This window comes from Opisthocomus hoazin, chromosome 25 (genome assembly GCF_030867145.1).
Source record: "Opisthocomus hoazin isolate bOpiHoa1 chromosome 25, bOpiHoa1.hap1, whole genome shotgun sequence".
Taxonomy (NCBI): Eukaryota; Metazoa; Chordata; class Aves; order Opisthocomiformes; family Opisthocomidae; genus Opisthocomus; species Opisthocomus hoazin.
The window spans coordinates 5,497,039-5,522,618 of record NC_134438.1 but is presented as its reverse complement, the minus strand read 5'-3'; the positions used below and the strand labels follow the sequence as shown (position 1 = coordinate 5,522,618).

The 25,580-nt window shown below is 60.4% G+C and overlaps 2 protein-coding genes across 2 annotated transcripts; both read right to left on the bottom strand.

Moving 5' to 3' along the window:
• Positions 1 to 312: 312 nt before the first annotated feature.
• Positions 313 to 3,308, bottom strand: LOC142364143 (uncharacterized). The gene is made up of 2 exons (XM_075443015.1): positions 2,718 to 3,308; positions 313 to 1,039 (listed from the first exon to the last, which is right to left on the bottom strand). Exons 1-2 carry the CDS (start codon positions 3,175 to 3,177, stop codon positions 495 to 497), a joined length of 1,005 nt encoding a protein of 334 aa, XP_075299130.1. The 5' UTR covers positions 3,178 to 3,308; the 3' UTR covers positions 313 to 494.
• A 1,407-nt stretch (positions 3,309 to 4,715) lies between these two features.
• On the bottom strand, positions 4,716 to 24,887 carry LMOD1 (leiomodin 1). Its single transcript, XM_075443204.1, has 3 exons — positions 24,494 to 24,887; positions 5,761 to 7,347; positions 4,716 to 4,947 (listed from the first exon to the last, which is right to left on the bottom strand). The coding sequence occupies exons 1-3, from the start codon at positions 24,752 to 24,754 to the stop codon at positions 4,921 to 4,923; spliced, it is 1,875 nt and encodes a 624-aa protein (XP_075299319.1). The 5' UTR covers positions 24,755 to 24,887; the 3' UTR covers positions 4,716 to 4,920.
• Between the last annotated feature and the right edge of the window lie 693 nt (positions 24,888 to 25,580).

The window sequence follows — 25,580 nt, the reverse complement described above, 5'->3', positions numbered from 1 at the left end:
CCACTGGAAAGAGCCTGGCCCCCTCCTCCTGACACCCACCCACCCAGTCCCCGCAGCCAGGACTCGTCTCCCTTCGCGGCCGGCGGCGAGGGGCTGGTGCCGGGGGAGCGTGATTCACCCCGGCTGTGTGGGTGATTCATCCCCCCCGCACCGTCGCTGGGAGGGGGGGGTCCAGCCACTGGTGAAATTTGGGACCACTGAGTCCATTGCTCTCGGCGGCAAAAAGCCACACAGACCCCCCCCCCACTGCCACATCTCAGACCGTGGGTCCCAGCATCCAATCACCCCGAAAAACCCCGCAACGAGCCCGGCGAGGGGGGAGCCGGGGCCCAGCTCTGAGTTTTATTTCAGTGGGGTGGAAGGGGGTGGGGGGGAAGAAAAAATAAAAATAATAAAAGAAGCAAGCCGGGCGCTGGGGAGCTGGGGGGGGGCGGAAATTGTCCCCAGGGCGGTCGCCGCCGGCCGCGGGCACACAGAGCCAGCTGCGTGGGGGCTCAGGGTTTGGGGACCCCCTGCTCCCGGAGGTAGAGGTCGCGGATTTCGGCCAGGCTGCGGCTGAGGCCGCCCAACGCCTGGGCGATGGCGCGGAGCACCGAGCTGGTCTCCCGGCGGCTCTCGGCGTATTCCCGTCGGAAAGCCCGCATCTCCTGCACCAGCCGCTCGTTCGACTGGACCAGGCGTTTCTCGGCCGCGGTGAGCTGGGCGCAGTCGGGTGCCCCGTCCGACAGCCCCGTCGTCCCGGGGGGTCCCGCTTCGCCCCCGCCGCAGTTATTGAGATGCTCGGCCTCTTGCTCGAAGAGGACGCTGGGGAAATCGGAGCCCAACGGCTCCTGCTGCCCACCCAGGTCGCCGAGGGAGAGTTCGGGGGGCGCGGGGCGCGGGGGGCTCCAGCCCTCGCACAGCTCGCCGGGCGGGCGGGGGCCGGCGCGGGGTAGCCGGCGGTCGGCCCCGCGGCCGGGGATGCTGTCGGTGGCCGGGCTGTGGAAGGGCTCGGTCTTCACCTCCACCGGCTCCTCCTTCACCGGCTCCTCCTTGATGCCTGCGGGACGGAGGGAGAGCACAGGGCAGCTGGCGGGACCCCCCCCCCGTCGTTCCTGCGCCCCACGGACCGAGCGACCCGACCCCGTCTCCCTTGTCCCCATCCCTGTACTCCCACGTCCCCGCTCCGGCACCCCATCCTGGTCCCCTCTGTACGTACAGATCCCATGGCCCCACATCCCTCATCGCGGCGCAGCCCCATCCCGTGTCCCTTGTCCCCCTCCTGCTCCCAGTACTCCCATATCCCTGTCCTGAGTGTGGTGTCCCCATGTCCCTGGGTGGTCCCAGTACCCCCATGTCCCTGTCTTGGTCCAGGTCCCGCATGTCACTGTCCTGGTACCCCCATGTCCCCATCTCTGTCCTGGTTCTGCCCATGTCACTGTCCTAGTCCCACCATGTCCCTGTCCTGTTCCCAGCCCCCTCTTACCCCTGTTCTGTTCCCAGTACCCCCTGCCCCTTGTCCCTGGCCAGTCACCCATCTCCCTGGCCTGACCCCGGTATCCTCCTGTCCTGACCTCAGTGCCGCTGTCCCTTATCCCCGCCGTGGTCCATGTTCCCCCATGCCCCTGTCCTGATCCCGGTCCCCTTGTGCCCCTGTCCCAGCCCCAGTACCAACGTCCCTGTCCTGGTCTCAGTCCCTCCTGTTGCTGTCCTGGTGCCAGTCCCCTGGCCTGGCCCACGTCACCCCTCTGTCTCTGCCCTGGTCCCAGTGCCCCTGTTGCCCTATGTCCCTGTCCCAGTCCTCCCACATCACTGTCACCCATGTCCCTGTCCCGGTCCTCCCACCCCCCTGTCCCCCCCACATCTCTGTCCCAGTTCTCCATGCCCCTGTCCTTCTCCCCTGTGTCTATGTCCCCTCCCTGTCCCTGCCACCCTGTCCCTGTCCTGATCCTCCCTGTCCCTGCCCCAGTTCCTCCATGCACCTGTCCTGGTCCCAGTGCCCCCACATCCCTGTCCCAGTCCTCCATGTCCCAGCCCTGGGCTTCCACATCCTGGTCCCATTGCACAGGACACAGTCCTGGTCCTCCTGCATCCTGGTCCATGTCCCCCCATGTCCTGGTCCCTGTCCCCTGTCCCTCCATGCATCTGTCCTGGTGCCAGTCCCCCGTGTCCCTGTCCCAGCCCTCCATGTCCCTGTCCTGTTCCCCTGTGTCTGTGTCCTGGCCCCCCCACCTCCTGTCCCTGTGTCCCTGTCCTGGTCCTCCATGTTCGTGCTGAAGACCCCCATGCACCTGCCCCTGTCCCCCACGTCCCTGTCCTGGTCCCCCGTGTTGGTGTCCCAGATCCCCATGCACCTGTCCCGTCTCCCATGTCCCCGTCCTGGTCCCCCACGCCCGTGTCCCAGTCCCCCCCCACCTGCCCCTGTCCCCCGTGTCCATGTCCCAGACCCCCCAACGCACTTGTCCCCATTCCCTGTGTTCCTGTCCCTGTCCCCCGTCTCCCTGTCCTGGTCCGTCGTGTCCCTGTCCCCCGTGTCCCTGCCCCTGTCCCCTGTGTCCGTGTCCCAGTCACCCCCAGCACCTGTCCCAGTCCCTTGTGTCCCTGTCCTGGTCCCCCGTGTTGGTGTCCCAGTCCCCCCCGTGCCCCTGCCCCCGTCTTCCATGTCCCTGCCCCTGTCCCCCGTGCCCCTGCCCCTGTCCCCCGCGTCCGTGCCCCCGTCCCCCGCCCCCCGCACCCACCGTGCGGTGCCACCACCTCGACGCTGAGGACCGGCGGGTCGATGCCGGCGACGCCGCGCTGTCCCCACCCGGCAGCGGGCCCGGGGCCGAGCTCCGGCGGACCCGGCCCGGACCCGTTCCCGTCGCCGTTCCCGGGCCGGCCGGCGGGCCGAGCGGCGGGTCCCTGCCTCTCCTGCCGGTGCCGGGTGATCTTGTCGTTGGCCCGGCGGCGCAGCCCCCGCCAGCGGTTCTTCACCTCGCCGATGTCGCGCTGGTTGCGGCCGGCGGCGTTGATCTTGTTGGTGATGCGCCACCAGATCTTCTGCTTCTCGTAGGCGTTGACGGTGCTGGCGGCGGCGCCGAAGAGCAGCTGCTCGTACTTCAGCACCTCGCTCATCAGGATGTCGATCTCCTGCAGCGTGAAGTTCGGCTTCCGCTTCAGCAGCCCCCGCCGCGCCCCGCCGCCGCCGCCCGCCGCCATGCTCGCCGCCGCCGCCTCGCCCTCATGGCGCCGCCCCGCCGCCCATCGCCCCGCCGCCGCGCCTTCTTGTCCGCCGCCGGCTCCGCCGAGACCCAGCGGCCCGACCCAGCGGAGCGGGGCGGACCGGTGCGGAGCGGGGCGGCCGGCACCGCGCCCCCTGCCGGGCTCCGCCGCGCCGCTCCGGGCCCTCCGGGAGACACCGGGCCGCTTCGCTACAGCGCCCCCTGCCGGGCGCCGCCGCGCCGCTCCGGGCCCGCTCCCTCCGGGAAACACCGGGCTGCTCCGTAACGGCGCCCCCTGCCGGGCTCCGCCGCGCCGCTCCGGCTCTGGGCCCCGCCCCCTCCGGGAGACACCGGGCCGCTCCGCTACGGCGCCCTCTGCCGGCCGCCGCCGGGCGCCTCCAGTCCGGCTCCGGCCCCGCCCCCTGCCGGGAGCCACTGGCCCACTTCGTTACGGCGCCCCCTGCCGGGCGCCGCCGCTCCGGACTGGCTCCGGCTCCGGCCCCGCCCCCTGCCGGGAGCCACCGGGCCGCTCCCGTTCCCCTCGGTAGCGCGGTCCCTGCTGGCCGCCGGCGGTCAGGCTCCGGGGTTCCGCGGTGATGCCGCGTGCTCGGGGTGTCCCGGTGGCCCCGCGGTGCCCAGTTCGGGGCGATGCGGGGGGGCCCGGTTTGGGGTGGGGCGTCCTGGACCCTCCCCCCCCCCCCCCACCCCCCCCCGCCAGCCCTGCTCCCACCACAGAACCCCAAACGCCGGCGTGGAGCCACCCCCGGCCCAGCTCGGGGGGACCGCGGGGGTCTGGGGTCTCCGCGTGGCTCCAGGGCGCCCGGCGTAGGGGGGCTCTGGGCGGGTGGGTGCCCAGACACCCCCGGGTTGGGGTGCCCGGCGTGGCGTGGCCCCAGTGCCCCCAGCCTGGGTGGCCCCGTGGTGGGGCTGTGGGTGCCCCCTCCCCCCCCCCCCGCTCCGCGGAGCCGTCCCGAGGCGGGGGAAGCGCTGGGTGAGCTTTATTGCGGGTGCGGCGGGTGCGGGCGTGCGGGTGGCGACGGGGGCTCCACGCCGGGCAGGCACCGCGTGGGGAGGCCGCGGGCGGAAACCGCCGCGGGGGCCGGCAGCGACCCTGCCCGTTCCCCTGCCCGCGGCGGCGGTGCCGGCAGCGCTGCCCCACGCCACCCCCCTACTCATGAGCCCCCCGGGGGAGCCCACCCAGGCTCTGGGTGCTCCGGTGGTCCCTGCGCCCCCCACTCCACCCCCGCTCCACCTCCTGCCCCCTTTCCCAACCGCCACCGGCTCCCCGGCTCCTCCGACCCTCCCGACGTCGAGCCGGCACCCCACCGCTGCGCCCGCACCCCCTAACCCGGCGGTGATGGCGGCCTGGGCAAAGAGCCCGGCTGGGGGGGCAGGATGGACCCCCCGGAGCCCTGCGGCCGGTGCCAAAGCCCTTCGGCGCGCTCTGAGGGGGCTTCCCGTGTGGCTGGGACCCCTCCCTGCGGACAGAGCGGGGCCCGGTGCTGGCGAAAGAAAGAGCCGGAAGGCTTCGCAACCGTGAGAACAATAAATACAACGTCTTCCTCCCGCGCCGCGGCAAGCGGCCGCGCTGGCGCTCCTCGGGCCCGGCCCTTCCTCCGAGAGACGGCTGCTCCTCAGCGTCGGTGACGGCGGGGTCCCACCGGGCCGGTCACGGGAACGGTGACGGCGAGTGTCCTGGGGTCTGCCGCGCCGGGCTGCGGGGGCAAAGCCGCCCCGCTCCCTACTGCAGCAGCTTCGGTACCTCCACCTGCCGGAGGAGACGCCCCGTTACTGGGGGGGACTGGGATGCTGGAAGGGGCTGGGGGCCCGGTGTAGACCCACCACGGCGGGGCAGGGCTCCTCTCCCCGCTGCTCCCGGGGGTGCTCAGCACTCCACGGCCACCTCGTCCGCTTGGCCAGAGTGGCTGTCCCCACGCTCCCGCTCGTGGGCAGTGGGGCCGGGACCACCCCCGGGGTGAGGGAGATGTTTCGGGGCATCGTGCTGGGACCAGCGCTGGAGACGCGGCAGCAAGAGCTCGGCCAGCTGCCGCCCTTGGGGACCCGCCGCCTGCACGCTCTCGTCCGCCGGGACCCCGGTGCCCGTGGCAGCCTCCCTCGCCGTGGCTGAGCACGGCTCCGTTCCTGCACGTGGGGGTCCCCAATTTCCACCCCGCCCCGGGGTTACGGGTTAAAGCTGGCTTCTGCCGCGTGTCCCAAACCCCGGGGCCAAACCCGACTGCTGGAGCGAGGTGGAGCTGCCCACCCCAGGGGTGGACCTGCCCCCTCCGTGCTCTCCACCAACAGCTGGATCTCCTGTTGGGTGCTCTGCCAAGGGATGGCTCTGCTGACCCCACCTGCTCCGCGCGGGAGGGTGCGAAGGGCTGGATGTCCCCACCCCACGTGCAAGGGGACGGATCTGCCCCCGCCACGTGCTCTGCGCAGGGGTCGGGACCACGGACACCCCACGCCGGAGAAGAACAGCCCTCACCCCTCCGCCGCCCACGGTGGCCACGGACGTGCCCTCGGACCTCAGCCCCCCGACGAACCCCGCGGGCGGACCCCGCCGCGGCCCTCCACTTGCCTTCTTGAGCTGTTTGAGGTTGCTGGAGCGGATGGCAGCCAGGAGCTGGTCCCGCGAGTTCTTCTCCTGGACCGGCAGCGCCCGGTCTCCCAACTTCCTCTGCGTGGCCGGCGAGAGCGAGTTCTTCAGGTTCTCGGTGATCAGCGGCGGGGCGAGTGGAGGAGGAGGTGGGGGCGGCGCGGCGGGTGCTCCCCCTTTCTTGGGAGAGCTTTTGGGGGAGGCCTTGGGGGACGGCTGCGGGGATGGCTTGGGGGACCCCTTCGGCAGGGCTCCGGGCTTGGGCACCTCCAGGAGGTCCTTCTTCTCCCCACGTTCCTGTGCCAGTTTCTGCTCCTGGAGGCGTTTCTGCCTCTGTTTGTCCATGTTGCGGCTCAGCAGGTTGGTGACCGTCATGCGTGGCCCGGCCAGCTCGAAGTGGTAGCCCAGCTTCAGAAGCGTGGTGTTTTCCTTCAAGAGCTTGGCGATCTCCATCTCTGTCTTCCCCCCACAGATGTGCCGCTGGTTGTGGAAACGCAGCTCCGTCAGCGTGTTGTTCTGCAGCAGCGCCCGGAAAATGGCCAGGATGCCCTTGCCCGTGATGTGGTTGGAGTCCAGGTTGATGCTCGTCAGCACCTTGTTGGACTTCAGCATGATGGCGATGGCGAAGGCCACGTGGTCGTCGGCGCGGGTGTTGGCCAAGGCGAACAGCTTGACCACGGTGTTGAACTCCAGGGCCTCGGTGAAGCGCACCAGGGTCTCGTTGTTGATGCAGTCCGAGTTGTTCACGTTCACTTCGGTGACCTCGGCGTCGTTGTTCTTCACCTTCTCGATGAGCTCGTCGAAAATGCTGGAGGCTTCGTCCTCCTTGGCCTGATCCGCGGAGCTGCCGGTGGTGGGCTTGGCAGGGCCGCTCTCGGCTGCCGCCTTGGCCTCCTGCTTCTCCTCTGCTGCCTTCTCTGCCTCCGGCTGGGGTTTCTCCTTCTCGTCTGCTTTGGCTTTTTTCAAAGCTGAACTCTTCTCCTCTTCTTGTTTATCTTTTTCTTTCTTCTCTTCACCCTTTGAGTCTTTTCCTGACTCTTTCTTTGATCCCGAACTCTTTTCCTCCTCCTTTTTGTCCTTCCCTGTGCCCTTCTTCAACACAGAACCCTTCTCTTCTTCCTTTTTGTCCTTCCCCGTCTCCTTCTTTGCTGCTGAGCCCTTCTCTTCTTCCTTTTTATCCTTCCCTGCATCCTTCTTTAATGCTGAGCTCTTCTCTTCCTCCTTTTTATCCTTCTCTACGTCCTTCTTTAACGCTGAGCCCTTCTCTTCCTCCTTTTTATCCTTCCCTGCACCCTTCTTCAACGCTGAGCTCTTCTCTTCCTCCTTTTTGTCCTTCCCCAGCAGCTTTCTCTCCATGGCCTTGACTTTGTCGTTGATAGCCTTCTCCTCTTTGGTCTTGGTCTCAGCCTCAGCTTTAACTTTCGGGTCTGTTTTCTGGACGCTTTCTTCCTTTTTAGAATCCTTCCCCACTTTCGTATCTCGTTTCCGGGCCAGGTCTTTGGAAGGAGCTTCCTTTCCCTTTTCTTCTTCATTCTTGGCCCCTTTGTTCTTCTCGCTCGCCCGGCTTTCCTGCCAAGAGAAGAACACCCAGGCATTACAGACGCCGCTGACCTCCAGACCCGCCGCCCCGCTCTCACCGTCGCCAGCTCGGCACCTGGGTCAGACGGGAGCAGGCACCGGGCCCCGCGGGCAGCACCGCAGCCGGGGAAGCCGCGCGGGAGGACGCGGCACGGCCCGGTCTCAGGCAGGGCCGAGGTGACGCCTCTGAGGGATGAGCTGCCCTGAACCAGGCGTCTGCGATAGAAACCTGGGGAGAGCATGGCGCAGGGTGCCCAGGAGCGCCGGGCTGTGCCACGGCAGGGGACAGACCCGCGGCCGGGGCTCTTCGGCGGGGTACGCGACCTGCCCCAGGTCATGACGCTTTAGCCCTGAACGTGGGCCAGAGTCTCCTCCATCCCACCCGGGCGATTTACCCCCGCACGTCCACGTTCACCGGCTGCAGCCCCCGGCTGGGCTGTGGCAGGGGGGAGTTTAACCCGGCCGAGGCCCCGGGTCCAGGGGAGGGCTCAGCGTCCGTGTGCCCTCAATGCTGGCAGAGCCTGCAGGACCCAGGCGTGCCGAGGTCCCGCTGCAGCTCTCCAAGGCACCTCTGCCTCTCCTTCGGCCTCCAGAGACCTGGGGACGCCCTCCTTCATCCCCAGGGAACAGACAACACCCCGACAGCACCGGGACGCATCTCCCAGAGCAGACTGCGCCGTTCGACCCCCTCCTATCATACCCCCTATCATTACCCCTTTTAATCTCCTTTCGTTACCCTCTTTTTAATCACCCTTGTAACCGGGGATGGACCTAGCCCCTCTCTTTACCCCAGGAGCTTTCCCAGCTTTCCTGCCTGGTTCCCAGCTGGATGCTCTGCAGCTCCGAAACGGGCCTCCTTTTAATGGAATTTTTTATTTCCGAGCTCCCTGCAGAAAACCAAGGAAACGAGGCCAGGGCGTTTATGGCTTTGTAATGCCCGATGTTTTTCCCAGCGCACCTTCTCCCGGTGTCCAGCGGCACCGCGGGAGGGAAGAGCTGAGCTAGGGTGGTCGTGGGGAAGGATGCCGGTCCTGCTGCGGCTGGCAGCCCCCCTCCCCGGGATCCCCCCCAGCTCTCCGTGCTGAGAACCCTCGCAGCAGTGTCCTGCACCTCCCGAGTTTCTGCTTCTGTCCCCAGGCCAGCCAAGGTGCCCAGCCTTGCGCAGATGTGGGTGCTGGCTTTGCGGAATTACCACCCAGCACCCATATCTGCCAGCACCTCTGCTCTGTGAGTACTGGCGTACTGCACACTGGGTGAACGATCCCGCTCTCGGCACAACACGCTCAGTCCTTAGCGGGCTGGCCGGCGTCAGGGCTGTCGTTCTGCCCGCCTCCTTGTAGGGTCACTCTTCAAAAGCAATTTTTGCCTTTGCTTTTATGCTTCTCGTGATGCCACTGTTGCATTCTTGGGACTTTGCTATGCGGGGGGAGCTCAGTCTGGCTTTCAGCTTTCCAGTGCTGACCTGCAAGGCAGCAGCTACCTCTTCCCCGCACGCAGAGGGATGCCAGCCCAAGGCTTGATGGCTCTTTTCTTACGCACCACCTGCAGCCAAGGATTCTTCTCTTTCCCTTCACGCTTTAGGGCCATTTGATCATTCGTCTCTTCTCAGCCAAACCCCCTTCTCACACGACTTTTGGTCTTTTCATCAATGACCTGAACCTCACCCTTGGCACAGCCTGCCCTGTGCGTTGCTGCTGACCACAACCAGCACCAGCAGCTCCAGGACACCACCAATGCTGCGCTGCAGCCTCCACCCACGGCCGATGGGGCTGCGAAGAGTCTCCCATCAGCGTGGTTTCGACATGTGCTGCTTCTGCAGTCAAAGCCTTTGGTGGCGGCTCGCTGCCTTCCAGCCTGTCGGTTTTCTTACGGCACTGGATTCACTTCCCCGTGTGCCTGGAGAGATGCAGGCACAGGACCAAGACTTTGTCACAGCAGTACAGTAAGAACAGGGCACCAGGGCAGGATTCATCTCCTCAAACATCAGACACGAGACACCTCCACTCCCAAGACGAGCCAATGCTATGAACGGATGACTGAAGCCAGAGGAACCCCTGGCATTGGGACCAAGGTTGCTGTACAGAGGAGAATCGTATCGTAAAGTCCGGGTCTGGGTTTGGCAGTGTAAAACTCCTTCTCCCTGCTCCGCAGCCGGGACCGTGCAGCTCCTGCCCCTCGCAGCTGGGCCGGCATTGCCTGGGTGCCTGGCTTTGGCAGCACGGCTCGGCGCTGCGTGCCAGCCGGTGCCGTGGGGTTTCTGTCTGGGGACGAGCAGAGGGTGACGTGCTGCGACACAGTGAGCTGGGAGCCCGGCTGCAGAGCCACGGTGAGGTCAGGCTCAGATCCGCAGCTGCGGGGTTAATCCGGGTGTCCTCAGCTTGACCACAGCGATGCCGGCGACCCGGCAGCGATGCTGGCTGCAGGAGGAGGAGGAATCGCCAAGGCAAGGGGGTGGCAGAGCGAATGTTGTCTTTGCTGGGGGGGATTTTAGGACTTTGGGGAAAGGAGGAAGAAAGATGCCTCAGGGAGATGCAGCTGCGAAGCCTTTATGAGCTCCCTGGACCCTCCCAGGGCTAGGACAGCACCGTGGCTTCACCCAGTGCCTTGAACCCCCAAACTGGTGCCCAGACACCCTGGTCTGCAGCCAGAGCTGGCCTCCTCCTCCAGACAACGCCCCAGCCATGGTGCCTTCCCCATCCCAGGGGCTTGCTGGTGTCCGTGCCCGGGCAGAGCGCGGCTCTGCCTTCCCAGCGCCGCGGCACTGCTGGCCCTCGGGGACTGCTTTTTTGTGGAAAGAACTGGCCTGGCTGTGAGCAGGGCAGCCGTGGGGACTGTTTGTACCTGGCGTATAAACAGATGCCATCTGGGACGAGAGAGCTGTTTATTTAGTCAAGAGATTTCTTGGCTCCCCTGCGTGGACCTAAACAGGCGACAGAAAGGCACATGCCAGGCGCCCAGAGCCCGTCCACACAGCCCCGTGCTGCTGCGAACCCCATGGACAAGGGACGGGGCTCCCAGAGCTGCCCCGATGCCAGCACCCCCTGTCCCAGGCTGCGGTGAGAAGGTGATGCCACCTCCTCCGCCCCTTCGCACCCAGACATGCCCTGTTCCCAGGGCTGGGACGGTGCGAGGATGCTGGGTGACATCCTGAAGCCCCTCGGTGAAGGAAGAGCCATGTCTGCCCTGGCAGGAGGCTGGGCAGGAGGTGTGAGGGATGAGGATCTGCTGCCACGCTCTGTGCCCCCACACCCAAGCCCAACGATGCCTTTCAAAGGAGTTTGGGGATGCCCCAGGTCGGAGGCTTCTTGCAGATCCCTGTGAGAGGAGACAGTTGTCACCTGTCACCCAGGGCTCTGCAGCCCTTCCACGTCCGCAGGCTGAGCACTCCTCAAGTCGCAGCCAGCAGCCCCATCTCCACGCCAAGCTCCCCAAAAAGCCTTCTCCTTCCCAGCCCCAGCTCACACAACTTGGCAGTGGGGAGCCCTGAGACTCCCCTAAGCTCCTTGGCCCATCCAAGACCAAGCATAGCAAAGGCTTTGGCCAGAAATGGGCAGATCTTGGACAAAGGGAGGAAAACCCTGGAGAGAAAGTCCTAAAACCTCTCCCATGCTCAGAGAAGGCCATGGATTTCTTCAAACAAGATGAAACTAGAGCAAAGTAAGGCACATAGCAAATCCCTGCTTGGCAAAGCCGCTGTAGCAAGTGCTGGGAGCGTCTTTTTATCACATCGTTAGTGCTGTTCTCGTTAAAGCTTCCATCCACGGAGGCGTTGCCACACGTCCAGGCACTGGAGCGTGGGGCAGGTCTGTGGAAGGAGGGCACTGGAGCCAGAGAGCGGGACGGGGAAAAGGAGCCGGGGGATAAAGAGCCGGGGGAAAGGGAGCCGGCTGTGCCCCTGGGCAGGGGAAAATGGGAAGGCAGCAATGGGTGTGCAGCGACCGGCTGCGGTGTTACTGCCGCCGCGGGCAGCGTTTGCGGGGTCACCTGCGTCCAGCAAATTCGGGGTGTGCTGGAAGGATCCCGACGAAGAGCTGCAAGTTACTGCAGAAAGGGCTGGCTGGTAGCAAGGGGTAAGCGGTGTTCCAGCTGCTTCGTTTAATGCAGAGCTGCCGTGATCGTGGCACCCCTGGCGCGGCTGGGAAAAGCCCTCTGCAAGCACCCAGCTCCAGCAGCAGCAGCAGAAGGGGAGGAATCGGGAGCAAAAACTTCCAGGCAAGAAATCAGATCCGTGTTTCTCAAACTAAGGGTCACCGTCAGCCATCTGCCACTGCCTGCACGAGACGCTCCATCCCTTGGTGGAGACTGGGGACATCTCTGAAGCCAGGTCAGGAGCTGCTCTTGGCCCCTCCAGCCTTCGCGCCCATCCCCGGGCTCTTGGTGTGTCCCACCACCGCAGCTCCACCGCAGGTGCCAGCCCCAGGTGGTGACACCGGCCCGCGCTCTGCTCACTGCTGATGGTGCAGAAGTGCTCACCTCCGGGCTGGAAATCAAGCACATTGCTCCAGCTGGAGCTCAGCAGAGGAGCTGACTGGCAGGACGATGCAGAAGAGGAGAGAGGAACGCATCCTTCCCCTTGGTCTTGAAACCCTGGCTGTGCCCGCAGCCACCAGCGCACCTTCTCCTGCAGCCCAGGCCACCAGCCAGGCTGTCTCCATCCGCAGCGGCCACTGCCAGCCCCGTACCCTCTCCATTGCCATCTTGAGTCCTGCCTGCTCGCTCCTCTCCGCCACGCTGACATATTTACCTTGGATACCTAGAAACCAGTGCTGCTGCACCCCCTCCTGTGCAACTCCATCTGCCGCGAGCACGATTATTAGGGGAATATTTTTACACAGCGTGTCAGACCTTTAAAAATAAGCCTAATGAAAACAGCCTGGTACTTGGCTGATTAATCACCAGTGTTTTGATGAACTGAAATGCCTCCCCGTTTCCTCTAAATAGACTAAAATGAGCATTGCCATTGCTTGTTAGCATTTGTAACCCTCAAACCCACTCAGATGTTTCCTTAAAAGGCAAAGGAGACTGGGAACTTCTTGCCTGGAATCCGAGCGTTCGCAGCACCGCTCCCGATGCTGAGCAAGGGCTGGGGCTGGAGCAGCCGGCCGAGCCGGGGACGGGCGGGAGCGGAGCAGAGGGGCTGCCAAGATCTGCTGGGTGGTGGGGATGTGATGGCGGAACGAGCTTCTCGTCTCCTGCCCTGAGAGCCCCACAGCTCGTTTTGGGGTGGAAAATCACTGTTTGGGTGGTAGGTATCGATCTGGCTGTTTGTGCAGCACAGGGACTGAGAGCTGCTCACCCCGCTGTGCCCACAGGCAGGTCTCGAAACGAAAGGGGAACATGGAGGAGAGGAGAGGAGAGGAGAGGAGAGGAGAGGAGAGGAGAGGAGAGGAGAGGAGAGGAGAGGAGAGGAGAGGAGAGGAGAGGAGAGGAGAGGAGAGGAGAGGAGAGGAGAGGATTGGTCACCCAGGGACACACAAAACCTGCACCCAAGCTGGAGGGAAGGGGACCTTCATGGTCTGGCTGCTGCTGCTGCGTCAGTCCCTGGCAGAGGGGACATATGGAAATACATCTGCAGGAGAGATGTCTCGTCTTTGGAAGGGCCGGCTTTCACCAGCCTGCAGTTATTTTGAGAGGCATGTCCTGGGAAGAGTCCCTCACGGCCCAGACCACCACCCCAGCACGCTGCCCTGTGCTCGGCTCAGCTAAAGAACAAGACACAAGGATGGAGGCTTTGCGGGGCACGGGCTGCTGAGCAGCTCCGTGTCGGCTCCGGGGAGCTGTGTCCCACCGGGGTTCAGGGAGGGCTTCGCTGCAAGGGGGAAGCCAGAAGAGCCCAGGATGGCTCCTCTGTGAGGGTCGCTGCTGGGGGCACGCGGCGGGCTGTACCCCAGGAGGAAAGGGGACTGTCAGCAAAAGATCTCAGGGCCAAACCTGCACCTGCGCTTCATGTGAAAATGGCTCCAGAAATCGTGAACTCAACCTGCAGAGCTGACGCAGACTCAGTTGTAATGTCACCTGCAGCTCCGGTGGCCTCTGGAAGCCAACTGTGATACTCGACATCCACCCCCAGCTGATAGGAGAGCATCAGGAGCACACGAGGGGAAGCCTGAGCCAGGATCAGGCCCACCCCCACCATCAGCACCGCTGGAAAATCCCAGATTAGCGCCAACATGGCCAACGACTCCAGCTGCTGGCCCTCCTAAACCGAGATGCAGACGACTGCTGAAGGACAACCAGACCAGCTGAACTTAATTAATCCAGGAATTATTTCAGCCACATGGGGTAATTTCTGCAGGTACACTGGAGCCACCAGAGCCCACGAGTCTTCTCCTTGTGACTCACCACCTCCCCTCTCTCCAGCAACCCCACCGGCAGAGCCGCTGCTGCATGCTGGCTGCCTGGCACTTGGCGTTTGCCTTCAGCAGAGACTGTCCACCCAGAGCCATGCTCCTTGCAGAGCAACCAGAATCCCTCCAGAGACGTAGGGATGGGGGATAAAGTCCAGGCCAAGAGACTGTCCTTCTCTCCCAGCCTCTGCCAGGATAACAGATCTCTCCCACAGCCAACAGGACATTCTCCAGTTCGTCTCTTGGTGGGGCACAGCTTAGGTAACAGGTATCCACCAGCAAAGCTCCACCGGTCCCACGCAAACCCTGAGAGATGGAGGGGCTTTTGGAGGTGGGAGAGCCAGCAGGTGGGGAAGCCCCAGGGATGAGGGGAGAGCTCTGAGCGACAGAGAGACAGCTCACCAAGAAGTGTCGGTCAGCTGGGGGCTCCCAGACCAGACTGGCAAGGAAAGGAAGCTGGGTTTGGTTATCTGAAGTCGGAGGTTTAGGCGTAGTTATGGATCCATAACTAAGAAACCAATCTGGTATCACGGACTGAGAGGTCTCAGTTTGTCCTACACATGCTACCAACTCCTGCAAAGGTCTCCAGAGCCACGAAGCAACTCTGAGATCCAACCCACCGCTCAAACCTTCAGCATCTGCATCATCCTCCGGAGCTGCCCACCAAGCGCGAGCTCTAAAGGAGCCCCAGTGTCCCCTCTGTCCTGCCCAGTTACCCCAAATCCCAGCAGAGGCTGTGAGTGAGGCACCAGCATCCCCCCAGCCCTCAGTGCAACCACGGGTGAAGGGGGCTGAGGATGCTGGGCACAAGCCACGTGAGAGCTCCCAGGGGACAGGGATGTCCCCCGAGAATGTCCCACCGCACAGTGAAGTCCCTCGAGGTCGCCAGCGGGCAAAGGCAAGCTGTTTTGCACTTGACGTTCCTGGGTATTTGGGTGCCCGTTGCCATTATGCTCTAGGCATGTGAGAGGGTTGCCGGAGCCAAGCTAAACCCCAAAAAGCCCGCCAAGCTGCTCCTTTCCTCCATTCCTCGTCCAATTTTGTCTCAGGGACAACTCAGAGCCAAGGACATTCCTGGAAAAAATGCTGTGTCCTTGGCCGAGTCCCGAGAGCTACTAAACCCAGATCGCCAGAGACCACTGGAGCAAGCGGGACCACGAGGCTTCTGCTGACCCTGCTTGCCCATGGCAGCCGAGTCCAGGTCCACGGGACACCCACCCACTCGCAAGGATCCGGTGTTGCTCCACCTGCGTCAGTGCCAAAGCAGCCCTCCTGCTCCTCATCCTCCTCATCACGGGCCGGTGCCGTGAGACACCCTGCCCGCACCTCCCGTCCGCCCCGCAGAGCTCTGGCCCCGACAGGCTCCTGGCCGGACCATTCCCAGGCAGAAAACAGTTTCTCTCTCGGCACATTTTGACTTTTTTGGCATGAAGTAAGGGTGAAAGGACCTCGGCTTCCAGCACTGGGACACATGCGGACCCAGCATGACCCCCCAGGCCACGTTCTATGTGCTACAGCCCAGAGCGATGTAAACAACTTCTTACCCTGTCCTGCCTCTGCTATTACTCTGTTATTTTAACGAGGAGCTCAGTTATTCCCTTCCCTTCTGCTCAGACCTTTCTGACCCCAAATATCCCTGTCTCTTTGCACTTCCCAGGCCAATGTTTTTAAACACATCCTCCTTCTGAGATGCAGCGCTGTCCTCCAGAGACCGGACAACTTCTGGCCTTGACTTCTGTCTTGCTCTGCCTTCATTGCTGAGTTAAGGCAGACAACAAACATTTCAGCTGGGTTTCCTTTAATAGCCCTTCCCTGGTGACATGCAGCCATTTTCCAGAAAGCCCTTAAAGTCACTGGACACCTTGCAAATGGAAACAATTGTTTCTCTAACAAAATCTGGTTTTAGCTATATGGGTTTTTCTCTTCTACCCATCGTTTTCCCAGCCCCTTCTCCTGGCACTGCCATGGCTGAACTGGATATTCCCAAGCTGAGACCTCTTCTCTGACCACCTTCTCTTCAGTAGAGGTTGCAAAGGGCAATGAAAGTCAGCGATTCACCCCCCCACCACCTCAAGGCTGGATTTCTGCACCGCACACTTTCCTTGGGCAGTCCAAGAAGAGAATTCCTCGGATTTTTAGGAACAGAAGAACTGCAAGTCAGCCCTAGCAAGTCTTAAATCCTATCTCCCGTCCTCTGCGTCATGAGCAGCTGGACGCCCGAGAAGCAGGATGCTGCCCTCCAGCCTCCTGGGACTGCATGGGAAGCATCTCCAGGCTCCTTGCCAGTGGAGGTCTCCCATGGGTCCCATCGTCCAGCCCACGGGGCCATCACAGACACCCCATGGCATCACCAACGGCCGCGGGCACCCAGTGTGGGAGGATGAATCCAGCTCTTAGAAGTGGGTGAGATGAGCCCCACTGCCTCCCTGTCAAAATCGGAGAGCAGATTTGCTGGTCAAAAGCCTTCAACAGCTTACAAGAGACAGGAGCAGTGGCTCCTCGGGCTGCGGCACCACGTGGGAGCTGCGGCCAGAACACAGTGAAATAAAGCAGCGCATGCCAGGAGTCACGATCTCCAGCTCTTAGAAACTGAAGATCTTCCCTGAAAGGAAGCAAACTGCAGCTCCCTTTCTGCTGCGGGCAGCTCTCATGACTCTATGGGTGCCGGTCCCCGTGCCGGGCTGTCCACCTTCTGCCGTGGTCCCCCTGGAAGGAGGCAGAACTGCTCAGGGCCCCTGGCAGCATCCGGCGGGTCTCGGTGGGAATCCTGACCCAGACACAGGCTGGGTGGAGAACGGACTGAGAGCAGCTGATCTTCTCATCACCCAGCACCCCAAGTCACCCCCAAGATCAGCAAGACCCAGCAGCCTGCACTGGCAGCCCCGAAGGCCAGCTGTGCCCTGGGCTGCATCCCCAGCAGCGTGGGCACAGGGCAGGGGGGGGGGGGATTCTGCCCCTCTGCCCCGCTCTGCTGAGACCCCCCGGGAGCCCTGCGTCCAGCTCTGGAGCCCTCAGCACGGGACAGAGCTGGAGCTGTGGGAGTGGGGCCAGAGGAGGCCCCAGCCATGATGCGAGGGCTGGAACCCCTCTGCTGGGAGGAAAGGCTGGGAGAGCTGGGGCTGGGCAGCCTGGGGAAGGGAAGGCTGCGGGGAGACCTCAGAGCAGCCTGGCAGTACTTAAAGGGGGCTCATGAGAGAGCTGGAGAGGGACTTTTCACAAGGGCATGGGGTGATAGAACAAGGGGTAATGGCTTCAGGCTGAAAGAGGGGAGATTTGGGTTAGCTATAAGGAAGAAATTCTTTACTCTGAGGGTGGTGAGGCCCTGGCCCAGGTCACCCAGAGCAGCCGTGGCTGCCCCCTCCCCGGCAGGGTTCAAGGCCAGGTTGTACGGGGCTTGGAGCACCCTGGGCTGGTGGAAGGGGTCCCTGCCCATGGCAGGGGGGTTGAAACTGGATGATCCTCAAGGTCCCTTCCAACCCAAACCATTCTACGATTCTATCATTCTAAGTATCGCGTCTCATCCCTGGGCTCCTCAACCCAACGCCATCAGGGTGCACACAGCAGAACACCTCTGCGACCCTGGGCTGTCGCCTCCCCTGTTGCACTTCTGCAGCGCTTCTTCCTCTCTGCTTTCAACATTGTTTGCACTGTGCTCCGGGCAGAGGAAAGGACCGAGCAGGACTCGTGTCACTTCATGGCGTGGCTGTCCACCACCGTTGCTGCTATCCATGCCATGGCTTCAACACAAGCGCCCTGATCCCTCCTCCTCTGCGAAGGGAGATCCTCTCGCTCCCCGTGCTGCGACTCCCACCACGGCAAAGGGTGGGCTAGAGTGACACGGCCGGCCGGTTAATCCCAGCGTCCTGCTGGGAGCTGAGTCACCAAGACCGTTTTAGCACGCAAATGATGTCACAACGCTGCGAAAGAAAGCGATACGTAAAGGATCCCAGCTCTTTTCCTCCTCTGTATGTCTGTTTTTCAGCTCAACATAAACAGATAATAAACCTCCCTCTCTGTGGCAGCTCAGCCCATATAAGCTAAACACTCCAAGCATTTCCATGGATTTATCTGCATCCCAGTTGTGGTTTATGTAAATATAGAACTCAGCTTTTTGCTCATTTTTTTTTTCAGACTGACTAGAAATTCAGCCTTTTCTCCTCTGCGTGTGCCCTTAGATGGACTGTGTATCTCCCAGACAGCGAGCGTGCCTTCGGCGTGACCAGCGAGTCGCTGGGAACGCTTCGTGCCACCACTCGCCCCGGTCACAGCAAAACAAGGCTTCTGCCACCATTTCCCAAGGGCGTTACAAAAACACCCGTCTGGCTGTGATGTTCCTTCTCACGCTGTTTGTTCAGAAATGCAGTTCAAACCTGGGTGTGTTGCCACCTCACTTGCTCCAGCTGTTTTCAACACTGAAGATGCTTCAGGTGTCTGTCATGGGATCATTCCTGCTTCTCTTTTCGCCTCGGAGGTCTGTTTTATCGTCTGTTGCTAGCTGACAGCTCTCGCTTCTGACGCTCGTCCTTCTTGTTACAGCGTTGGTATGTTCTCACAAATTAAGAACAAAACATCTGAGCACAGACAACAGCGGTTTTCATTTCTGAACCACGAAAGGTGACAGATGAAAGGGCTCTCCTGGATGGGCTGCTCTGCAGCAGGCTGGAGAGGCCACAAAGCAGAGACCATCTGTGACCTCCCTGAAGGACCTAACAGCAACGACTCAATACCTCTGGTTTCTTTCAAAACGTGTGACTATTTTGGATACCCCAGCTAATGTCCGTGGGAGCAACGCAAAGATCAAGGAGCCACCAGCTCCACTCCCTCTGTGTGTGTTGGTGGAAGGACTCACACCTTCGTCCCCTGCCCACCCCAGCGTGAGCCAGGAGCTGCTGGAGGAGCACCAGGAGGAAGGACGCCCCAGCGTCACCCACCCCTTACCCCTCTTTTGGAGGCCAGGAGCTGGCAGAACAACAACTTGTTCTGATGAGGGAAAACCAAGCACCCAGCCCGCTAGAGACCGGCCCAGGACATGGTTAGAGGAAAGGCAAGAACCAGGAATCAGTGAAGACTCTTGGAAGAGAGAAGGAACGGTCTTGGCGTATCGACACAACTGGCTGATAAACAGAACAGCAGAGTTTAAGTACATATGTGCTAGTCACAGGCTGGTAAGATGCTTAAAGAATGATACAACCACTTCTTTTCCCTCTTTTACAATTTCCCTTGAGTCTGTCCCAGCTATTTAAATGTGGAGCTTGTTTTTCCTCCAGATATTTTCATGAAAAGATGACAAGCTTTGAGCATTAACAAGAAATTTAAACACCAACTTGTTTTTCCGTGGTGTTGAAGAAGGGCTCATTGGTAGGGACCTCCACTTCTCATGGTGTCGCCCTCCATATGCAGCCACCAGTAAACTGGATTAAGTCCCTCCCAGCAGCGAGTGCCAAGGCAACACCACACACGCCAGTAAGTTGGAAAGGAAGGCAGGACTTTTTGCAAGACCTTCCCAAGGAGTTTTGTAATCCTTATCCGTGGCAACAGGACCTGCTGCCCGCTGGCACCAGCATCCCTCAAATATGCTGCATTTGGATTAAGTAAACTCCTTCCAAGGTCACTGCTCTTCCCTCTGCATCAAAACCCAGAGATGAGGAATGGTGTCCCACCACTCGCTGTCAGCTGTATGCAGCCCACAGCGAAGAGTGCCTGGGGACACAAGGATGTCCCCAGGAGCACCGGGCCAGGCAAAGCAGCCCGCGGGGATAAGGATGCATGGACCTGGAGCAGGAGGGTGCCTTGTCCGTGCAGGAGTGGACATCCGAGAGGAAGGGCAAAGGTGTTGGAAGACACTTGCCTGAGCTGCCTCAACTTCTCCTGTGGGAAGGGTTTTCAGCTTTCAGGAGACAAAATTACAGGGGCCATCTGCACTGGGCATATCTGCCCTGGCATCCAAAGCCTCCTGCTCAGAGGCTTCTCCTCCAAGAAGCTGGTCCCCAGGCTTACACGGAATGAGACACCAATCATGTGTGCAAGCACCCTGCTAAAAGAAGTGGTTTTGCAGGCCTGGAATGAACCCCCTCCATCAGCAGGATAATGCCCCTGCATGCAATGTCCATGCATTTCCCCAGCCACCCCTGCTCGAAGCAGCACGAAATAATCACTGCAGCCCCGTTGGGAGGCCGGACTGAGGACTCTGATGGGACTGGGATGTCTGGGTGAAGCTGAGGGAAGGAGGCTTCATCCATTCCCAGGGAAGGTGGTGGTGCTGGAGCAGGAGAGCATAAGGAGGTGCTCAGTGTTCTGGAGGCACCTGGGCCCTGTGATGAGAGAATCCAAGGAGGGACAAGAACAGCAGCGGGTGGATTTTGCGGCACGCTTTGAAAAATCAAACCTCCTGCTATGGATATGGCAACTGCCAAGGAGCAATTGTCCTCCAAACTACGCAAGGGACACGCGGAGCAGTGGTCCTTCCTACAGAGAGGCTCTTCTCAGCCAGGTCCCTCCTGGCAAAGGCACGCCTAAGTGTGTTTAGGAGTGACAGAATGCCAAAGGCAAAGACAGGGGCATCTCACAGAATCCCAGAGTCCCAGCATGGCCGGGATTGGCAGGGACCTCTGTGGGTCACCCAGCCCAGCCCCCTGCCCAAGCAGGGTCACCCAGAGCAGGCTGCACAGCACCGCGTCCAGGCGGGGCTGGAATATCTCCAGAGAAGGAGACTCCACAGCCTCCCTGGGCAGCCTGGGCCAGGGCTCCGTCACCCTCAGAGGGAAGAAGTTCTTCCTCATCTTCAGCTGGAGCTTCCTCGGCTTCAGTTTGTGCCCATTGCCCCTTGTCCTGTCGCTGGGCACCACTGGAAAGAGTCTGGCCCCGTCCTCCTGACACCCACCCTGCAGATATTTATAAGCATTTATAAGGTCCCCAGTCTCCAGGGTGCACATCGTTGTACTGTTTGCATAGATGCACGCTTTTTAAAGAAGATGTCAGGAAGATGTGAGGAAGAACTGGACAAAACCAGAGCAGCTCTCACAAAACCCATCTCCTCACACAGCTCAGCTTTCGAGTGACAGCAAGCCAGCTGTGGCCCCAGGCAAACCACCCTTTGGTTAACGCCGCTGCCTCAGCCTTACAGCAGGTTTCTCACTTGAATTTGTCTCTCATTCTGTCTTTGCCCACCACAGCAAAAAGTCACGAGCTGTTAGATATCTGCTCTTCATTTATCTACTCGTGAATGTTGGCTTAACTTCGGCTCCCATGACACATGGACCTATGGAGGAGAGGCACGGGGCCCAGCCCCCCGGCGGAGCTGGGGGATACTTCCACTCGCCAGCAATATGAAATGAAGGTTCATTAATTAACGCATCACCAAGATGTGAATTTGGCTCCCCAGTGCGGAGAAGCTAGGGCAAAGCTCACGGCTGTTTTAGGCTGTTTATAAACTGCTTCCTAGCTACCGAAGTTTGCCCTTTTCATCACTAAGAAGATGTGTTATTATGTAGTTACAATATTTCTAAACATTCCCACTCCTCCCAGTATTCGGAAGGGAACGGGGGTGCCTGGAGCCAGTCCAAGAACAGATCAATGACTGCAAGAAGATCTGTGAGATGGGCAGAAACCGACTCTTTCCTTTTAAAACATCTTATTTCACACTTTGGAGAAGTTCCCGCACATCCCAGCTAAGAGACAAAGTCCCACCAGCCACCACGAAAAGAGGGAGCAAAGGAGGGAGGAAAGGACAGGAGGGAGAAGGAAAAATAGGTGGGAGAAGGAAAAATATGTGGGAGAAGAGAGCGCGGCGGCTTGCGTTGGCGTGCTGCCCCGGCCCCAGCCCTGCCAGGCTGCGGGGAGCTGGGGCCGCTTCGCAAGATGAGTTTTAGCAATAACGGTGCAGCCCGAGGAACCGCTGTGGAGCTGGACGAGGAACTCTCTGATATTTTCTATCCTCAGTGCCTTCATACAAGGCAACTCTGGAGCTGTGAACTCTCTGTAGCTCAAGGACAGGAATCAACCCTCCTGTCCCTCCCTGCTGAAGAGACATCACAGACGCACGACAACATCTTCCAGAGGTTCAGAGGGCCAGTCCCGCTGGAAGGAGCTCCTGCTCCTTCCCTGCCCTCGTGCTCACGCCTCCCTCCCGTGCTCACATGTCTGCTTCTCGCCCGCAAAGCTTTCGCTCGATGCGTTCAATCGGGGCGCTGTGTGGGTTTGTGAGGCACAGTGCTGGGCTGTCAAGGGACGGAGGCAGGGATGGACATCGAGGGGGGGATGCCTGCAGTCACTGGGGAACGCTTCGCTGCCTGCTGCAACGTGAAATCCACTGATATGAGAAAGGGATTTGTCATTGCAGGCCTCCGTGCTGCGAGCAGCTGGGTGAGAGCTCGGGAGTCGCCCAGGATGCTCCGGATGGCTCCGTGTTCTCACTCCATCCAGCAGCAAAGCCCCACGGCTCCCTCGGACGGAGGGAACCATCGGCTTCCTGGGCTGGTTTCTGCGATTGCTTCTGTGGTCTGATGATCCCATCCCATCCCATCCCATCCCATCCCATCCCATCCCATCCCATCCCATCCCATCCCATCCCATCCCATCCCATCCCATCCCATCCCATCCCGTCCCATCCCACCCCATCCCATCCCGTCCCATCCTCGTGCCCCGCAGTGGAGCAAAGGCCCTGCTCCACTACCGGCGTGGGCTGACCGGCCAGCGCTGCGAGCTGGCATTTTCTAGCTGCTAATCCCAGGTCCTAACAATGCCAAGGAGGAAGGGGTGGAGGATATTTTTTTTTCTTGGCCTTCAGGGATTGAAATAGAAGAAAGACGGTTCTTCCATATCCAGTTACTGCAACGCAATCTAACTGGGCCAGTTTCACTGACAGATTTGACCGGCAGCCAACTGGCTTTGTCTTCCACGTCCCGAAGCTACTGAAGTTCAAAGGGGAACACAACGAGCGCTTTTCTCAGGACCTCGGCGCTGCCCTCCCCGCCAGCCGGAGCTGTGCACCCTCTCCCGGGCACCTCTCCTCCCCGGGCTGCTCCTGGCCACCAGACCGAGCCCTCTCCTGCAGCGCACCGACACACACACGCTCTCCGGCATCTTCCAAATAACGCAGTGTTTCACCAGACAATTTCCCAGCTCTCTTCTTCTGAAAAACACAGATTTCCTCCTTTCCTCCTGATCACGGACACTTCCCTATCCCAATTCCCAGTCGACTCCTGATCTTCCCACGGTTAAAAACAAAATAGCATCCCTAGTGAGATCGAAGGCAAGAGTTGCCCCTGCCTCAAAGCACAGCTTTTTCACAGCTCTCAGTGCTGTAAGCCGAGATCACCTGCAAACCAATGCAAACTGGGATAACTGGTCCAACATAATGGCACTTCTCTTTTCAGGCAGGTTTGTCCTGCAGCACCTGCAGTTCTGCCCCACGGGGAAATTTTCCTTCAGCCCACTGCTGGGAATAAAACCCCCGTGCTCTGGTGCAGGGGCATGGTGCTTCCTGTCCCCCAGCCCACGCCAAACGCCGCATATAGAAGGTGAAGGCTGTGAGTGCCTTGTCCTCGGAGCCAGAGGAAAACTCCCAGGCGGCACAGAGAGGGGTGGGGGGAACTATTTAACCCCTTGTTCAGGTCTCCGAAAGAAACCTTCATTTATTTCTCCTGCAGCTGCAAGTTTTATCTTTTTCTCCCCGTTTTCTCCCAGGCCCCAGTCAGGAGAGGACCCTCCTATACCAAACTCCATACACATGCAGAAAGAGCTACCTCCAAGTGGTCCTGGGCTAGCGAGAGCTCGGTTACTTGGCTGGGAGACCCAGGGTACTGCTGGGTGACCTGGAATAGATACGGAATCGTGGCCAGAGCAGTCTCTTAAAGGGGGTATCCACAAGAGCCTCTGCTTACGCTGCTGATACTCCTCAGCCTTGTCCTGTCACCGCAGATGCGAATCCAGCCTGGGACGTGAAATCTGTGCTGACTACACAGATAGATTGCTCAAGAGTTTCCTTCTTTCACTTTCTGGCTCAGCCTGCCATGAAAAACTAGGGAAACCAAATGCTTCCCAGCCTCCCACGCATGAAGCACATACCAAATATTCTTAGTGCAGAGGTTAATAAATGTTACAGAGAAGTGGGATCGGCTCCCACTAAGGCGAGGCACAAAAAGACGAGAGGGACTGGCACAGAGCTTTCTAGCTCAAAGCAAGCTATTAAAAGATTTGCCAGCGCAAAGGAGGAGATACCCACATCAAAATAAAAGAACAAATTTTAACTGAATGATAAGCTAGAAACAAACAGATTGGGGTGAAACCTGCTTCTCGGGGTGATTTCCACAAAACAGCAACACATTTTTATTCCACAAGAACCAGAGGCTGCTTAAGCTTTTGCACAAGAGGAACCAAAGCGACTGAGAGTCCAGAGATCACCAAAGCAAATAAAACAGGAGGAAAAAGAAACGCAGCCCAAGGGATCGCTGTCACTGCACCAGCTGCCTTCTGGGTGTCTGCTCCCAGCCCTGCCAAAGGACGTTCGAGCAGAGGCAGAGCGAAAATCCCCAGCACCAGCACAGGTTTTGGCTTTGTGAGTAGCACCAGGATTTCATGAAGCACCCTGTTCCCTCCTGGAGTGCCTGGAGCAGCTCCCTGCCTCGCTCCTCGGGTCTCTACACGACAGCTATTCCTCGTCAGCAAGCACAGCACGCCTTTCTCGGGGCTCGCGTTGTCCATCTCGTCCCCTAGAACAGCCCAGCGGAGCTCACAGGTGCGCCCCTGCATTCCTGACACAACCAGCGCAAGCGTGGGGAGATGTGACTTACATCTATCGAGTGTTCCCTCTGAATAGCTTTCCTGGTCTCCTTTTCGCGGTGGTTGAGCGTCGTGTCGCAGTTCTGCGGGCCGGCTGGGGAATTTTCTGTTTGGTTTTTCTGACTGAGCTCCAGAGGGATGCTTCCATCCGAATCCACCACGTCCAGCTCCTTTTCTAGCTCTTCCATCTCCTCCGGAGACAGAGTAGACAACAAACTGTCAATGTCCGGATCTTCACTAACTTGTCGCCGATATTTGGCCACTTTGGACATCTTGGCCCGTTGGCGAGACACGGTTGCGGTTGTGTGGTACCCAAGGCAGGAGAAAAAAACAGAAGCCGAAGCTCCAACACTGCTTCCCCCAGTGGTAGCAGGTGCTGAAGTGTTAAATCTCAGCAGCTCTCGATCGCTGCAGCCCGGGATATAAAAGTTATAAAAAGGGGACACCCCTTGGCCCAAGAGTTGGCCAATAACAGGATCCAGTCGCGATTCGGGTGCTGGGAAGCCAATGGAGCCCAGTGGGAGGCGGGGAATGGTGCTATCAGAGGAGCCTGAAACCCGAGGACATTCCAGGGAACCAGGCAGAGCTGCATGACCAAATTTAGTCCGGAGCATTTAGCCTTTTAAAGGCAATGGGCCAACCTAGTGAGAAAACAGGCAAAAATGCACAAGCTGGCAGGCTGGGGATCTGGGGGTGGGGGAGGCAGATCCCCCGCGTGTGCCCATCGGTGCCGGAGGGCTAATTAAAAGGCCAGCGTGGCTCCGAAGATACGGGATGTCTCCTCCGTTGCAGGAGGGGAGAGTTTCTGCGGTGACAGTGACAGCTCTCGGCTGAAATCGGCAATGAAGCGCCCACCCCCGATCAAGTTCTCATCTTCATCCCGCTGCTCTCCAGGATCTGTGCGGTTAGCAAAGCGCGCAGCCCCTCGGGAGAGAGGTGCTGGGTGGTTTTGTCGCTGGTGCAGACTGGTTTCTCTAGGCAGGGTGTGCAACATCCGGCACTCCAGCAGGCAGCGAGTGCCAGCCCAGCCCGGCGCCTGCTCCTCGCTCTGCAGAGTCTGACCCCAGCACTGTCCCTGCGTCGCTTTATTGGAGCTTC

Coding starts and splice junctions, on each gene's coding strand:
- LOC142364143 (XM_075443015.1), bottom strand. CDS start 3,177: ATGGCGGCGGGCGGCGGCGGCGGGGCGCGGCGGGGGCTGCTGAAGCGG. Junction 1,040..2,717: donor CGAGGTGGTGGCACCGCACG/GTGGGTGCGGGG, acceptor TCCGTCCCGCAG/GCATCAAGGAGGAGCCGGTG.
- LMOD1 (XM_075443204.1), bottom strand. CDS start 24,754: ATGTCCAAAGTGGCCAAATATCGGCGACAAGTTAGTGAAGATCCGGAC. Junction 7,348..24,493: donor AGAGGGAACACTCGATAGAT/GTAAGTCACATC, acceptor TTCTCTTGGCAG/GAAAGCCGGGCGAGCGAGAA. Junction 4,948..5,760: donor ACCTCAAACAGCTCAAGAAG/GCAAGTGGAGGG, acceptor CTCCTCCGGCAG/GTGGAGGTACCGAAGCTGCT.